The sequence below is a fragment of the Camelina sativa genome, chromosome 12 (assembly GCF_000633955.1).
Source record: "Camelina sativa cultivar DH55 chromosome 12, Cs, whole genome shotgun sequence".
Lineage (NCBI taxonomy): Eukaryota > Viridiplantae > Streptophyta > Magnoliopsida > Brassicales > Brassicaceae > Camelina > Camelina sativa.
The window spans coordinates 21034497-21053388 of NC_025696.1; the positions used below are offsets into that span (position 1 = coordinate 21034497).

At 29.9% G+C, this 18892-nt stretch overlaps 1 protein-coding gene across 1 annotated transcript; it reads left to right on the top strand.

Annotated features, from left to right (window-relative positions):
* LOC104732373 (potassium transporter 5-like) lies at positions 276-6000 on the top strand. The gene is made up of 9 exons (XM_010451904.1): positions 276-392; positions 823-906; positions 998-1220; positions 2966-3214; positions 3508-3546; positions 3631-3891; positions 4050-4102; positions 4219-4333; positions 4554-6000. Exons 1-9 carry the CDS (start codon positions 324-326, stop codon positions 5810-5812), a joined length of 2352 nt encoding a protein of 783 aa, XP_010450206.1. The 5' UTR covers positions 276-323; the 3' UTR covers positions 5813-6000.

Below are 18892 nucleotides of genomic sequence, written 5' to 3' on the forward strand. Positions count from 1 at the left end.
AGGAAAAAAGATTCGGGAGATGTCGTTTGTTCATTTCCCAAATATTTTGCATCAAAATTGTAATGTAGTAGACTTAAATAGTTTAAAAGTTTCAACAGCCGGCAATACGTGTTTGAGACGCGTCCCTACCACATTAAACAACTCTACTTTCCACAGACTGGTTAAGTGTTTTTTGTTTTTTTTTTGGTGTTTGTTTAAACACAAGTCAGCTTACTATACGCCTATAAAGGCCACTGGAAAAAGAACAGTTAAAAGCACATCTAAATTAGCCCATCTCTCTCCATTGTTACAATAATACACAACACAAAGACCAAAACAAAAAAATGGATGGTGAGGAACAGCAAATAGATGGTGAAGTTCATAACCATGAGAAAAAGTTGAATGAGAAAAAGGTATGATCATGATTTTAGTCGACTCTTTAGATCATCTCTCATCTTTAATTTCTCCGATTATATCTACTTCTAAAAGTGTGCATACATATAAATTCATAATATAGCTCGGTTTCATACAATCATCTTGTCTTTTACCAAGAAATATAGGTCGTTTTGGTCATCTAGGTGCCTTTTTTCAAATACCAGTTTCTATCTAAAACCATAAGTTATTTTTCTTGCTACTGAGAAAACAATCAGAATCGCGCACGCGCTTTGAAACAACATAGATTTTATGATGTTTAAAGATAAAATGAATGGTTATATACGTCCATCAAAGTCATATTTACCAAAGCTTAACCATGAGTACAAATGATTGTGATTATATACATCCAACAGTCATATTTCTCAAACACCTATTTTTGTTGTTGTTATTTGTATGGATATTCATCAGAAATCATGGGGAAAACTATATCGGCCCGATTCGTTCACCATAGAGGCCGGGAAAACTCCAAAAAATACCAATCATCCCTCATTGGTGTGTATCTAAAATCCTTCGTATATTTGATGAAGAAAACAATCATAAGTTTGTATATAAAAACATTTAACCTTTTAAAAATATGAAATAGATGAGCTGGAGAACGACGTTGAGTTTGGCATTTCAAAGCCTAGGAGTGGTGTATGGAGACATCGGGACGTCGCCGTTGTATGTGTACGCAAGTACTTTCACTGAAGGCATCCATGACAAAGAGGATGTCATTGGCGTTCTCTCGCTCATCATCTACACTATCACTCTCGTTGCGCTCCTCAAATACGTCTTTATTGTTCTTCAGGCTAACGACAACGGTGAAGGTACCGGACAGTTAACCATTCCTTACAAATATCTTTTTAAGGTTTTCTTTTAATTAATATACTTTAAAAATCTATATATTGTGATACTTCATTTTTCAATATTGAAGTAAAACACTTTTTTTTTTCTCTGTAAAACTAAGTATAGTGATAGCAAACACATACAATAAAATGATCATTTGTAAAATAAAATAAATTAAAATCATAAAGACTTGTTATGAAGCATAGAACTATTCATTGGATCACCCAAGATTGGGAAAGAATACACCATTTAAACCATCTTATAGAATTCTAAAACCAATAAAATAATAACAACAGAATTTTTAAAAAATCTATATAAAATACACAATTGGATAATATTAGGTTTATATAGAATTTTTTTCCTTTTCAAATACAATTAAAATCATGTGTTCATAATCCCCCTAAATGTAAGATTTAGAAAGAAAATTATGTAACATACAACTTTACTTGTTCTCTAAATAATGAGTGAATTATATGATCAATGGAAATTGTAGACCTTTTTTATTTGTCTCCTGTAAATTGTAAACTTATGGAACAAGCAAGATATATTATTATATATATCCATATGATACATCTTTTTTTTTTTTTTGCTATATGATATAATTGTTAAAAGAAAAAGATGCTATAGTACAAAAATAAATATACACACGATGATCGCGCTTTTATTGGATCCACCATCACCATTGTCATTGGGATTCAGTAGATCTATAACGAGAACGAGTTAATCAAGAATCAAAGCTTCATTAGTTTTTTCTTATAATATAGTTAAACAATAAACACAATTTTTACTGTTGACTTTTTATTATGTGACGCACGTCCTCGCTATCTTAGATGTACGTTATATATGTACGAAGTACGATGTCGCATGTTGACCAAATCTTTAAAATACTCCTAGTGTCAAGTGTGATGCGATTCACGCGATCCAATAAACGTAAACTAATCTAGTTTCCTAAGTTCATTCGAGTACGACGTTGACTTATTATTAACTTTTTATACTGAATTTTGTTATTCTCTTTGTTTACATCATATATATAGAGATTTTTGTCATTTTAGGCGTTAATGTCAAACACCAATATCTACTTTTTTATTAAAACCAATATGTTAATAATGTTAATGTTCATAGTTCTGCATATTTGTTTTGTTTATAAACTTTTTCCTCGTGTCATTATGATTTATGAACAAGTAATACAAGGTAACCCCATTAAGTTCTCTTTTATAACCGTTTTACATGTACTTTGTTTGCTTTAATTTAATCCTTTTTTCTAAGTTTCTATGCAAAAATTGTTATTGGATACTTCACAACGATTTGTATTATGCAATATACTGTTTTTAATTATTGGTTGACTTTTACGAATTTATTATAGTTCTGCATTGTCGTTTATTATAAGTTGATTTTTGACTAAGTATTTAATTTCTTAGTATTGCGTGCTTTTAGCTGAAATGTTTAATATAGTAATAGATTAGTGTCATGATTTAAAAAAAAATCTTTGATAAAGAAGTGTCATGATAATTGACATAGAAGTGTCATATGAATGCAAGAAAAATAGGTTTAATTATTTTGTTGGTGATATAGAATAATCTCAATGAAGGTAGTACTACATAATGCGGTATTCATTCTTTAGTTTATATATGTAGACTAAAAAGAGCTTATTTACCCCCGGAAAATATTTTAATGTCAATGCTCAAAATAATAATGACGTTTTATACGTAAAATATTTTGAACGCAGGAGGAACATTTGCATTGTACTCGTTGATATGTCGATATGCAAAGATGGGACTAATTCCAAACCAAGAACCAGAAGATAGAGACCTCTCAAACTATACGCTTGAACTTCCAACCACACAGCTCAGAAGAGCCCATATTGTCAAAGAGAAGCTCGAGAACTCTAAATTTGCAAAGATCATACTCTTCCTCGTCACTATTATGGGCACTTCCATGGTCATTGGTGATGGAATCCTTACTCCTTCCATCTCAGGTGAGGCCTAAAAGCATTACTCGTTATCCTTCTCCAACATCATGACCTTATCAAACCCAAAACCATTTTACAACTTTTAGTTATAAGTATATTTAATATATATGTTAAAAAGTTCTATTTTATTATTTTTACAGGCCCCAATTTACCTGTCTTACAAAAATTTAAATATTTTTAACATTTTTTTGGATCGGGTCCTAGTGCTCCAATGTTAAAAGACGGTCATGTTCTTTAGAATCATATTCATGTATAACTGACAGTTTCATGCTTATTCTTTTTTTGTAATTTTGATCCAGTACTTTCAGCTGTTAGTGGAATCAAATCGCTCGGCCAAAGTAATTCTCACCGCATCCCAATTTTAGTTTATTAACATGATATATACACAACAATGCACTAATTAACGTACATACAATGTGCAGACACGGTGGTGGGCGTTTCGGTTGCAATCTTGATACTACTATTCGCATTTCAACGGTTTGGAACCGATAAAGTTGGATTCTCCTTCGCCCCGATCATCCTCGTATGGTTCACATTTCTTACCGGAATCGGTCTCTTTAATCTGTTCAAGCATGACATCACCGTCTTAAGGGCACTTAACCCACTCTATATCATTCACTACTTTAGAAGAACTGGTAAAAAGGGTTGGATTTCACTCGGAGGTGTATTCCTCTGCATTACTGGTGAGAGAGAGAATCCAATATTATTCCTTCAATTGCTTTTATATACTTTTTTTCTTTTCTATTATAATCCTAGAGCAATATATATATATATATATATATATATATATATATATATATATACTTCCCAAAAATGATTGAAATGTAATTTGTGGAATTAGGGACGGAGGCCATGTTTGCTGATCTAGGTCATTTCAGCGTCCGAGCCGTACAGGTCACTTTTGTATTCCCTAAAGAAGTTTTGATTTTGGGTTTTTTAAGGAAAAAAATATCAAACCCTAGAACATATTTATATACACTGACTCAATTTTGTCAAATTTGATGTCGCAGATTAGTTTCTCATGTGTCGCATATCCAGCGCTAGTAACGATATATTGCGGGCAAGCTGCGTACCTCACTAAACATGCCTCTAACGTTTCAAATACTTTCTACGACTCAATCCCAGGTTACTTTAACTCTCATATTATATCATTTTGGAAAAAGTAAAATATACATGCTTGCTTATATTGTTCTTAAAAATTCTTTAAAATATATGTGAAAGTTAATAACGTTTCGTCTCAAAGTCAACTGGATCAAATAATGATGGAAATATTGTTACATATTCCTACTTAAATTAAATATATATTTTTTTCTAACAATATAATATTGGATGCATCCTATATCAGATCCGATATACTGGCCAACATTTGTGGTGGCTGTGGCAGCATCGATCATTGCGAGCCAAGCTATGATATCGGGCGCCTTCTCAGTTATCTCGCAGTCTCTACGTATGGGTTGTTTCCCTCGTGTGCAGGTGATTCACACCTCGGCTAAGTACGAGGGACAAATCTACATCCCCGAGATCAACTACGTACTCATGCTTGCATGCATCGCTGTTACCCTGGCCTTCAGAACCACTGAGAAGATTGGCCATGCTTATGGGATCGCTGTTGTAACCGTAATGGTCATCACGACCTTTATGGTGACTCTTATAATGCTGGTTATCTGGAAGACCAACATAGTGTGGATCGCTATGTTCTTGGTCGTGTTTGGTTCTATAGAGATGTTATACCTATCGTCAGTCATGTACAAGTTTACGAGCGGTGGATATTTACCGCTTGCAATAACCATTGTTTTGATGGCGATGATGGCGATTTGGCAGTACGTTCATGTCCTCAAGTACCGGTATGAACTAAGGGAGAAGATTTCTGGTGAAACCGCTATACAAATGGCTACAAATCCTGATGTAAACCGGGTTCCGGGGATTGGTTTGTTTTACACGGAGCTTGTTCATGGTATAACTCCATTGTTCTCTCACTATATCTCAAATCTTTCCTCGGTCCACTCGGTTTTCGTCTTGATATCGATCAAATCACTTCCCATAAACCGTGTGACATCATCAGAACGATTCTTTTTCCGTTATGTTGGGCCAAAGGATTCAGGGATGTTTCGGTGTGTTGTGAGGTATGGTTACAAGGAGGACATTGAAGAGCCTGATGAGTTCGAGCGTCAGTTTGTTCATCACTTAAAGGAGTTCATCCATCATGAGTACTTCATATCCGGAGGAGGAGATGCGGACGAGATAGACAAAGAAGAGGAACCAAACGTTGAGACTACACTTGTTCCCTTGTCTAGCTCTGTGCCTTCATCAGGGAGGATCGGTTCCTCGCATTCATCTTCTTCGAACAAGATTAGGTCGGCAAGAGTGGTGCAGGTGCAATCAGCGGAGGGTCAGACAGAGGTGGTGGACAAAGCGCGAGAGAAAGGAATGGTTTATCTGATGGGAGAGACAGAGATTACGGCTGAGAAAAGTTCTTCTTTGTTTAAGAAGTTTATAGTCAACCATGCATACAATTTCTTGAAGAAGAATTGTCGGGAAGGAGACAAAGCACTTGCCATACCAAGGTCGAAGCTTCTCAAGGTTGGTATGACTTATGAGTTATAAGATTCTTGAATTCGCCTTTTGTGGTGTGCGTGTGTGTTCTATTTATATGTGAGCAGCTGTGCCTCAAATAAATCTGTCTCTCGTATTTGCTTTAATTTTTAGTGATGTGTAACTAATATCACCCTTTGTTTTGTGATTGATAATGTGTTGTATTTTATCCTCCATCTTCATTTAGTATATATAAAAAAGAAAACTGACAACCAAATGGATTGTTTTATCTTTCTTTATATTTTTTGAAATACATTATACACCCATATTATTTTTAGAGATAAGTTATAATTAAGTAGGTTTTCCAAATATATTACATTTTATTTATATATATCATAATTTTTTTTAATGTAATCGATCATTTAAACTAAAGTATGAAATATTTAATTTACTAGGTTTTGAACCTACGTTACGCGTGGGTTTATTTGATATATTTTGATAAAAATTATATATGATTGATGACAATAATGAAATATTATCTTATATAAAACTTTTAATTACTTTTAATGAAAAAATTAAATTTCAAATACACCATTTTTAAAAAATATAAAAATCAGTTGTCTTTTAAAATCAAATATGATAAAAATCATGAATTTAACTCGACATCCAGGCGAGGCGGATCAAACTGGTGACCTCACATATCCTAAACCATTTCTTTGACCACCAGAAAATGAAACAATTTATAATCATGAATTTATCTCGTTTTTCATATTTAATTGATCGCTATCACCTATGTTTTCGTGTTTTTTATTTAATGTTTTCTTATTCTCCATATTCTTTCTTGTCATTTTCATTGTCAAATTTTATGGTAACTTTCGTCGTTACTTTTACCGTCCTGTTCTTCGTTATACTTGTTCTTCCTCATCAACTTCTTCACGTTCTTCCACTGAAAAATATATTTTTAGATTACCATACAACTTGATAACCCATCAAACTCCAAGACCAAAATCATTTCTTTGCTCATTAAAAATTGTGCAATTCATGAAGACCAGCATAGTCAACACATTCATCCAATTATTGATAATTTCATCCATATATTTATTCGGTTTTAGATCCACACGTATTGAAACTTCTCAAACCAAAATCTTTACTTGCAGAGAAAGTAATATGAACACATGTATAATTAAAACAATATTTGTGCTTTTCGTCGATCCTTCTTCTTTAAACTCAAATAACATCAAATCAAGGTTTAGCAACGTCAATCCTTCTTTCTTAGACTTTTTCTTTGTCGACAAAAGATTAGCTCAAACGAGCCAATGTGAAGGGAAATTGTTTACATACAAAACATTATGCGGAGATATGCGTGCATAGCGTGCCAGAAGATCCGCTTTTACATTTGCATTTCTATAAATAAAAGATAAGGAAAAAAAAAGAAAATTCCTCCCTGTCCATCTTGATATCATCGAGGTATGTCGAGAACACCGGCCAGTCCTATGGTGAAGACACCATCTTCACCAAGTCAGAGCAGTCTGAGTAGAAAGCCACATTACGGTAATCATGCCCGATCATGCAACGCATTGCCCAAATGAAAGCTTCGACTTCAGCTTCTTTCTTAGACTTAAAAATACAAAATTTACTACAAAAGTATCAAATCATCTGTAAAGTCATACATAAAAACATGTTTTACAGCTCATAAGAGATATAAAGCACAAACAGAGATAAGTAAGATAATTTCAAGATATTTGTACAAAAAAAAAAAGATAGTTTCAAGATATTTAAAAATTTGATATATAATATTTAGTAATTCTTAAACTTTTCAATTTTTTATAGAGATTAAATATTTAAAATATTTTAAACTTTAGATGTAGTTTAAATATTTGTAACATTTTATTTTATTTTAAAGTTAAATATTAATGACACTTTAACTTTTTATAGAGTTTAAATAATTATAATATTTTAACATTTTAAAGGAGGTATTTATAATATTTCTAAACATTCTATAATAAATATTTAACCTTTAAAAATTTTAATTTGCTAAAATAAATCAAATAAAACTTTTAAATTTGGAAACCTGATAAATAAGCATAAATCAAGCAAACCTGATAAATTTATAGTTAAAAACATATTAGTTTTATTTATAATGGTTCTCAGCCATTGTCTAAAATTTTCTAGCTGATGTGAGACGTTGTACATATTTCTTTTTTTTTTTAAATCTTAATAATATAGATTACTACGATTTTTCCAAAAACGTTATTAGTGAAATATCTAATTCTTATTGGGTTTTTTAAATCCTATATGGACACCTTTAGGAGTTTATAGATTCAACTTTTTATTAATATAGATATAATGTCTTAAATTTTCTATGGAGGTTAAGTAATTGTAATATTTTAAAACATTTTATCAAGTTTAAATCTATACTAAATAAAAGTAGAAGTTATAAGATCCTAAGGCTGTCCACATAGGATTTAAAACATCCAATCAGAATTTGATATGTAACTAATTAACATTTTCTAAATTTCCAGAATTTTCTATATTAAAATATTTTTAAACAACCAATCAGGATTTGACATGTCATTCATTAACATTTCTAAATTTCCAGAATTTTTTAGAAAAAAGAAAATTTTAAATTTATGTAAATAAAAGAACTATGTACAATATCCCACATCGGCTAGAAATTTTTTAGACAATGGTTCAGAACCAGTATCACTATTTATAATATTTATAAACTTTTAAAAATTTTAAACATTATAATATTTTTTTTTGAAACATTTTAAAGTTTTAGTTTGATCAAATAAAAAACTGGACCAAACCGAATAAAACTTTTAAACTTGGACGCCTGATAAATCAAGCTTTCCTGCTCATTCGTTGTTGGAAGCATATTAATCTTAGGGAGATTGACACAATGACACACTTTTTATGAAACTTCTTCCATTTTAGACACTTTATGCTATTGGAGCACTTTTTCTATTGTTCACTATTTTTATGACAAGTTTACCCTTACTCAAATATAAACAAAGAAAACAAACTAAAAAGTAACCAAACCAAATATATTTTTGTCTCTATCTCATTCTTCTCTCTTATTTTGTTACTTGCTTTCTATCTCTCAACCAAATAAAAAAAAAAGATTTAAGACAACTCATAATTTACACCATCAATATCTCATTAGATTCCCCTTCTGTCTATCATCAACATATTATTAACTCTTATTTATGCTTCTTGCTCAAAAAAAAAAATAGAGAAATTATTTTGAACAATTTTATTACTAATTGTAGCTAAATAACTTGTATGATCATGATGTGCTTATGTATGTTTTCTAATTTGCTTCTTTTTAAATATATATATATATATATATATATATTTTTAATATAGTAGAAAGTATAATCCATAAAATATTAATTTTAGATGAGCGACTAAATAGTTGATTTTATTTTTGAGATTTAAACAACATAATTTATTTATTTTCTTCTTATTTTCTATGATTTTCTAGATTTATTAATTTCAAAAAATTTAAGATTAAAAAACAAAAAAATGAAAGTTTATATGTTAACAAGCATCATGTAGTGCCAGAATTTATTTTCAATTTTGTGGGATAGGTTTATCCCACATTCTTGTTTATCTCTTTCTCTCTTTGTAATCAATTTATTAATTATTATGACATATATTTTCAATTTTGTTTTTATGATTCATTATAATATTTTTTTTCTACATTTGAAGATCCATTTTACTATATTTAAAATGAATAATTGTATTACATATTATCCAATTATAGTTGAATATTTGTAAATTATTATGTGGATACTTATTTGTGGATACTTTTACTTATCTGTGGATACTTTTTTATGGATACTTATCTGTAGATACGTTTTTGTGAATATTTTTTTTGTGGATACTTTTTTGTGGATACATTATAATGCCTAATTAACATAATTATTCATTATTAATGCATTATTTCCAATAAGAATGTTTCTCTAATAGAGTCCATTATGTATTGTTTATGTGGACAACATTCTTTACAAAATTGGTGTCCATTAATTTGTATGGAGCGATTGTATTTGTATCTTAAAAACTAGGTTTGTATAATGAAAATTTGATGCCATCATGTGGATGAGGTGCTATGGATACTGATTAGTTATACATTATCTATTTATATTTGAGTAATTGTTCGCTATTATGTGGATGGTTAACCTCATCATATCCCCTAAAAAACTAAGCATGAGACCGTTCATTATATCCTATCCTAAATCGTAAACTCTAAACCTCTAAACTCTAAACCCTAAACCCTAAATCCTAAACCCTAAACCCTAAAGCCTAAACCCTAACACCTAAATTCTAAACTTTAGACCTTAACCTCAGATCATAAACCATAATCATAAATTTAATTTCATAGAAACTTTAACAAATATAGTCAAATATGAAGATCTTTTACTATAAAACATGAAATTGACCTACCCCAACCTGTAAACCCTGAACCTTAAATTATGCCAAATTTTTGACTTCTTGCATTACATTCTTTATAAATTTTCAAATTCATTGATATTGTTCGCTATTATTTGGATGGTTAACATGCATAGATGGATAATTATTTTGGATGACCAGAAAAAAAAAAACATATGAATACCTAATTAGTTAAACAACTTGTGGTTTATTTAGTAAAGTAGTCATGGTAAACTATCAAACGATTTTAATCTTTCATGTCCATAAAATCAAGTCCACATGGACGCTAAATTATACACGTCCACTAAAAACTACTTGTGTTTTGGTGAATTAGTCATTATTGTTAACTACCAAACAATTTTAACCTCATCATATCCCCTAAAAACCTAAGCATGAAACCGTTCATTATATCCTATACTAAACTCTAAACCCTAAATCTCTAAGCCCTAAACCCTAAAACTCTAAACCCTAAACCCTAAATCCTAAATTTTAGTTCATAAACCAACCATAATCATAAATTTAATTTCATAGTAATTGTAACAAATGTAGTTAAATCTGAAGATTTTTTACTATAAAACATAAAACTAAAGATCAATAACATATGAAAAAGATTTGATGGATGATATTATATATATTGAACATGAAACTAATCAATCATAAACATATAAGCATCTGGATTTGATTTTGTAGATGATAAATAAATCAAAATGAAAATTTTTTAAAAGATATAAATGTGCCTAAGGGATATATATATTGTTATCCACTACTCAAGATTATTCAAACACATATATCAAAGAAAGGGAGCAAGATAAACAAATAAAATAAAAATTATTTGGAAATGGGGAGAGAGTTAGAGAGGGTGAGAAAGAAAGATAAAGAAAAGAAAATAGAGTAAAAAATAAAAAAATAAAAGAAAGATGTGTGTTGAGAAGTAATGTGTTTGGAGAGAGAGAGAGTTAGAGGGTAAGAAAGTAAAACGCTATAAGAAAAGTGTGTGGTGGTCCAAAAGTGTGTTAGAATGCAATTTTTTTTATAGAAAAATGTGGTAGAATGCAATTTAATGGTTACAATCTTATTTGGAAAAGAGGATCTGAAATCGAGATTTAACTAATTGTTACAATCCATATAACCTATAACCTATCAAATAATCAAATAATTAATCTTATAACTCATATTATTGTCTGCAGAAAAGGTTGTTTACTTCCGTTTTGTTATATAGGGGATGTATTCCAAGTGAAATTTTTGAAATTCTGAATTGTGCGCATGTTGCAGCTGTAGAGATGAAAGATAAGAACAAGAAAAATACGATTACACTCATAGCCATGGTTTACATGGAGGAACATTTTCCGGATTATCCAAACAGACGAAGAAGACAAACATTTGATTTTGTTTTTCTTTAATTAATTGTTTACTAGAAAAGAAAATCGCAATGTCTTGCTGTTTATCGTTTTCAAAACATTAAGATTTTAAACTGCCACATCGTCGATATAGGAAAGAGTTATAATGCGGATGACTTTTGAGATTGCAATATTGATCTTCACTTATTTGACATAAGGGATTATCTTGCAAAAAAAAATATTACTTTGAGAAACCCACAAAGATAGAAAATAGTGCATACACGAGCTCATAAGTTGGTGACCCGAAAAAAATAAAAAAGAACGAGTTCTCAAGTCACAGCCACGCGGGGTTAAACTTGACAAGTCCAGCAAAACATGTCTCTGCATTGTCCACAAAGACTTCAACGTCAAGTCCCAATGATAGTCACTTGGACTAGGACAAGAGAACTCAAAGTCAACATCATTGTCGGCGCCACAATAAAGATCCAAAACCCATTCAGGGCACTCATATTCATACATTGTGGTTAGAAATGATAAATCAGCAGTTGAGTCATATGGGCGTCTCAAAACACTAATCCTCTCAGAACACTTCTTCTCGAGATCCCCGACAAGGTTAATGTTAAAACACTTGCGTAAATCAAGGTGGTCCAGGTGGGGACAACCATCAAGAATGGCGTTCAAGCCTGTGTTGTTTAGTCCATTCCCAATAAGTTGGAGGTGGCGTAGCTTGGGCATGCATTCTGCAATTTCTGTGGCAATACTATTATGCTCATAACAAACAGAAAACTCAAACATAGGGTTATGGTTTAGCTTCAATGTCTTCAGGTTTGGACAAGAACCTATTTTTATTTTTATTTTTATAGCACACTAAGAACACTAAGAACCTGAAGCCAAACATTAAGACTTTTTACTGCTAAACCAAACATTAAGACTTCATAAGCACAACAATTCTAATAAGATGTAAATGTTCTCTAGTTCAACCCTATTCAATTTCCAAAGCTGCATTCATCAGAGAACCAATATAAGGATAGAGAAAAGATAAATCTAGCTAAAAAATTGACAAAAAATCCTTCAAAAAACAATCGTAAGCTAAAATTAATTGACGTGCTTTTGAGTCACAGCCACAGGGAGAGAAAAAGGAAAGAGACAGAACCTTTCAGCGATGTAATAGAGGAGATATCAGTACCAAAGTCCCAAATATCAATATCAACCAAACCACCTTGGCTAAGATCAACTGCATGACGACACATGATCTCGAGGTCGTACTTCATTGCAAAGTCTCCGAGGTTGCGCATGTCAATCTTCCGCCACACTGAAGGGTCTTTACATACGCGACGCCACGGCCTACAAACTTTCTGAACGTTTTCCAGTATATCAATCATGCCAAGCCGATTAAGTATCAAAGACGTCAACTCGGACGGAAGCTCCGCCCAGTTTCTCGGCTCTTCATCTTTCATCAACGAAGGCACGTAAGAGGAAGCCATTTTAGAGAAAACAAAATGTCGAAGTGAAGAAATGAATAAACAAGGTCAACGTGAAGTAGTTTTGGACATCTCACAAAGATTGATGTTCTATGATTTATTTTTGTCCGATCATTAAAAAAATTTAGAAATCTCAGTAGTCATTGGTTTATAAAGATACAATTCTTTTTTAATAAGAAAACAATCATTATTTCTTAATTTGTGTGAAATACCTTAAACATTTATATTGGAGGGACAGAGGGAGTATAAATTTGATGGAGTAGATAGGGCACTATGATCACTTATTGCTTCCCCTTTAGCCGTAAGATCGACACGCTCCAGTTTCTTGGAAACTTGCAAACCTATCAAAGTAAAGATCTTTGTTGGAGTTTTTTCCTTTTTTTCATAGAAAACCAAGAGCCACGGTCAAAATGTCTCTCTTATTTTTCCAAGACATTCATTAACTAATACATTGAAATTTTCCACGTTCAAACTCACTTTAGTCAAACAGCAATCAGTTTTAACTTTTTCTGATAAGAGTAAAAACATTATGTTCTGTTCATGTATACAACAATATCATTTTCCCAACACGAGAGTATGATTAAGTTGGGTATTGTAGTTTCATATTATCATATATAATCCCGAAAGCATGTGTATTCTACAGTATTTCTTCAGTAAAATAAAATTAAATACTAGATGTATGCATTTTTTAAATACTTGGTAATGTCATGTAGTACTCTAGATGGCGAGTGTTTATTTTCCTCTTATGTGTATCATGATTTGATTAAAAATGTAGGATGTGATTTAGAGCTGATTGGTTTTCCTTCAAAAACTATGTTTTCTTGTAAATCTCTTTATATCGTCCCAACTCATTCAAAATTGCTAAATTTTAAAAGCTTATTATCTCACAGATGTTTTCATTTATGGGCATGAGCTGATGTGGCCATTCTAAGTAAAATCCATATTGGCGATTTGGTGAGGTAATGTAATTGTTTTAATGTAAGTAAAGTCCATATTGACGACACGCTCTAGTTTTAATGTAAACAATTAATGGAGTAATTGTTATTTTTAAGAACTTGGGTGTATCATATATGGGTTATTTAATAAAAGAATTTGAGTAATTTCTGCATTTAAGAAAGATTAATTCTCAAAAATATCAAAAGAAACTACTATCAAACAAACCTCTACAAGTTTTTGGTTACTTTTCTCATGTTGTTTTGTTCTATACCATTTCGTGTGGTCCAAATGAAAACAGCAACACAAGCCATATTTGACAATGCTTTATTTTTTTTTAATTTATTCTGATTCGTTTTCGACATTTTGGAAAAAAAAAATGTATTATTAATATTACAAAAGCCTTCTTCCTTAAATTATTTGGGTTGCATTTGCATACACAAGATTCTCTTATTTTTATCTTCCGCATCTTCATAAGTGGCTTTAGATAATATTATATTCCCACGTTTTACACTCTTATACATATAAAGAGACTTCAAAAAGCATATTTAAGAGATAATAAATCTTAGCCTCATATTGTGGAGAGAGCCGGGCAATTATTGCCACATTTTTATTATTAGAGCCATATATATTAATGGAAAATGAAAATATTGCATCTACATCCACTTTTCTACAAACTAATAACACTTACCCCTACTTTGTGCTATTGGTATATTTTTACTACATAAAATGCCTATATATTTTTTTATCTTATTTTACTTTACTTTTTTTTTCCTTTTCATTTCTCTCTTTTAATATTTACTAGGTTCGGACCCGCACGTACGTGCAGGGTTATGTTTATAAAAAAAATTAATTTTGTATATATAATCAAACTTATACTAATTGAGATTTTAGTTTGTATTTGGTTTGCTTTATTAATGTTTGAAAATTTAAAATAATAATGATTTCACCAGTATCTTAAAATTTGGAACAACATAACGGTTGGACCGGTAACAAACTAAATCCAATAAATGATTGGTTAGATTCTATTAAATTTGTGAACTATCAAATTGGATATATAACCGCTAACAGCGATAAAAACCCGTTTGAAACATAGACAAATATTTAGGATGGCCGTAACTCTCTTTTCGTTTTGTCAAGTTCTATTATGTCTTACACCCGTTCTCAAATTTTCGTTGCATAACAGAAAGCATTCTCAATATGGGACATTCCAGATATAGGAAAAATTTGTATTTTCTGATTGAAAACGGGAGGGGATCGGACGAAAACATAAATTCTTGAACTCCCGTATGAAATAAACATAAATATAATTCATAGTATATCTATATATCATATGTTTTAATAAAAATATTACAAAATTAATTGACTTCTTTATTCTTACTATTTTATAGATGTTTCACCTATATTAGATTATGTTTTTTAAATACTTTTAACGGTTATAGAACATATTTTATGAGCTGGCAAAAAAAACATATTTTATGTATTTTTTTTTTTTTGAACTTATGCTAGTTCAATTGAAAGTAGTAAGATTTATTTGAAAAAATTAAATGTATTTTAATATTTAATAGAACACGTCAAGAATTAAAATTATTTATTTAGCATGTGTAAACATATTTATATAGTCTAACGTCATTAACCCAAAATTTTGAAAATTTTGGTTTATGAATATTTGGGTGTTTGAGTGTTAATCAGTACTTTAAAATTTTAATTAGAAATTTTTATACTATGAACTATACTATGAGTCATCGTTACCTTGAATATTTCATTAGGGATTCAAGGTAATTATGACTTAAAAGTCTATAAAAATTTAAAAAGTATTGAGATTAACACTCAAACACTCAAATTTCAAGGAAAATTTTAATAGACTTTTTAAAGATAACATGATTTAAAAACAAATTTCAAGGTGCTCATGTTATAAAATTTTACTGCCATGTGTGTTTTTTTTTCNTAAAATTTTACTGCCATGTGTATTTTTTTTTCTTTTCCATATATTATAGAGCCATTTTAATAAAGACTGTTAACATCATATATTTGAAAAAATAAGAAAATAATATAATTTAATACATCCAGCTGATTACAGTATAGTCATGGAAGATTAATTGTACTTATATAGATTATGTATACATACCCCTCGCTGTATTTGCCGGTTTCAAAAGTTAATTAATGTTAATGCAAAGCTCAACTACATACTCTAATAAGAATTTCCTACGGAGGTTTCTTAAATAAATCTATATAAAAACTGAAGAAAACAAACACTAATATAGTATTTTGTGACTTACCGGGTTCATATAAAAAATGTGGACTTCTTTTAAGCAATCAAATGTAATTTTCTTGTTTTGCAGATGCTATGTCAATTGGATGAACATCCGTTCATACCACAATCTTCCCTTATATACAATCTCTAGGTAGAAAAATATATGCTTTCAAAAAAGATCTTGATTTATATATGCTTATATACACGATAGAAAATTATAAATTTAACAAATCATAAGAATCATAAATCATAAACTGGACATAGAACATAGTATTGGCGAACTAGAAAAAGAATATAGTAGATGTTAGCAAGAGGTATATTATGCAAACTCAATACAAAGACATTTTTTTATTTTATTTTTACAGAAACAAAGAGATACAAAAATAATGCTAGAGTGGTGCATAACTGTATATGATATGTGAATGTTAGGTCGATTTCTCTATTTATAAGCTGGAAAGAGTAAACACTTTTACGTTTAAAACTAAAAAATCTATATAAAATCTTTTAAAAACTTATTTAGTTTTCAGTTAATGCATATACAATATGTTTGAATCTATATGGATGATTAGATTTGAATTTTGAATTAATTGTCTAGATTTTCCTATTATACCGATGAGAGTACATATATAAGGTTAGTTTTAGAAATAATCCCTAAATTTTAGAAATTTGGTAAATAATTACTGATTTTATTTCAAGATATCTTAAAATAAATCATCTATTTAAATTTAAGTTAAGTTATTTTCATAAATACTATTCGAAATTAATTAGATTCATTTGTTATGGAAATCTTGTTAAATAATAAGTTACATTTTTGGTATGTTATTAATTGCGGAAAACTCTTATTGTTCTATAAAATTTTAATAACTATATAAATTCAAGAAATTATTAATAGAAATAATTTTGTTTTTATTATAATATTTTAAATTTCATTTTGTAATCTTGTTGGCTTTAATTTCATTTAGAAAACTATACATGTTTAGTATTTAATTTAGAAAAATATTTGGATAACTTAATATATTCGAAATTAATTATTTATGCTTTATACCCATATCAAAAAATAGATATGAAATCTATAACCAATTATAAAAAAGTTAATTATTTATTTCTTTAATAGTTGTTACCATTGTTTTAGGAAAGTTTATTTTTTTTTTATTATGTAGGCAAATGGGTCTGTTTGGCAACATGGATATATGTTATATTTTTTTCTTTTTTTTATCCCTAAGTGTACTCCCCAATTAATAGTATAGATGTTTTATCTCACTTTAATTATATTATTTTAAATGTAACTTGTAGATTAACATTGTTTGTATTTTTTAATTCTTTTTTTTCACAAAACAAAAAAATTATGAGTCCAATCTAAATCAACTATAATTGAATTAGTATTCATAGCCAAATTAATAATTTCTAATTACACCTAAATTAGTATTTTATTTTATTAATTAATAATCTAAATATGACTGAAAACAGCTTCTACTTTTAAATCTTAACATATATCTGGTATCCATAGTTAAAAAAAATATAGAGTCATGTCAATCATCCATGATAGCTCATCCACCAAGCGATGTCCATGTGGATTACGTTGTATGATATGTGTGGTGAAGAGAAAATGTAGATATGAGCTAGTCTTACAGAGAAATTAATGACCATGCATGTGTAGTATGCTTGGTGGATAGGCTTTGAGATTAATGACCATGCATGTGTAGTATGCATGGTGGATAGACTTTGAGATTAATGACCATGCATGTGTAGTATGCTTGTAGTGACACTTCTAACATTCCTAGTTCTAGATGAGAAAATAATGCAAAAACGTTTGGATAAAAGACATCTAAATGACTAATTTATCTTGGACAAATTTCTCCTCATCTAGAATGAGCAAGATATTATGAAATAGGTATCCATAGCTACTCATCCACATGATTGATATCCAATGTTTTAAATAAATCAGTGTTATCTATTTTTTTTTATGAACCATTTTGTGTATATATGTTTTTGTTCTAACACAAAACATGATGCAACGAGCTCCTGTCTATAGATTTGATTGTGTGGATATTGTATGATGGTTCTTTGGTCTGTGTACATTGGTATCCACACAAAAAATATCCACAAAACATACTTTTCTATCTAAAAAGTTACACTATAACCCCAATCAATAAACATGTTTCCATGTGGACTCGTTGTCATGGACACCGGAATTGATAGATATTACTAAACTCTACACTCTGAATCTTAAATCCTAAATCTTGAACCCAAAACATAGACACATCATTCACATAAGCCCTAATACCTAAACTTTAAACTCTAAAACTTAAACCCTAAACCATAAGTCATTCATGTTACTTCACATGCGGAAGACATCCACAAAAGTGCATCCACAAAACCACATCCAACCAACCACATTACATATTCAAATTATGAATTTAATAGTCTAATCAAGTAAGTATCCACAATTTACCATCCACTTATCATAAAACAAATGTTCAGCTAAAATTGGATAATATGTAACTTATTCATCTAAAGTATAGCAAAGTGCATCTTAAAATGTAAAAAAACTGTAATTATAATCTTTTGTGCAAAAAAATATACAAAATTTATTAATAATAACTAAATAAATGATAATAAAGATAAATGAGAGAGAAAGAGAGAGAAAGAGAGAGAAAGAAATGAAAGCTGAAAAAGATAGAAAAAGTGACGAAGAGATAAAGGTTTTTGTTTG

Coding starts and splice junctions, on each gene's coding strand:
- LOC104732373 (XM_010451904.1), top strand. CDS start 324: ATGGATGGTGAGGAACAGCAAATAGATGGTGAAGTTCATAACCATGAG. Junction 393..822: donor AAAAGTTGAATGAGAAAAAG/GTATGATCATGA, acceptor GATATTCATCAG/AAATCATGGGGAAAACTATA. Junction 3,547..3,630: donor AATCAAATCGCTCGGCCAAA/GTAATTCTCACC, acceptor TACAATGTGCAG/ACACGGTGGTGGGCGTTTCG.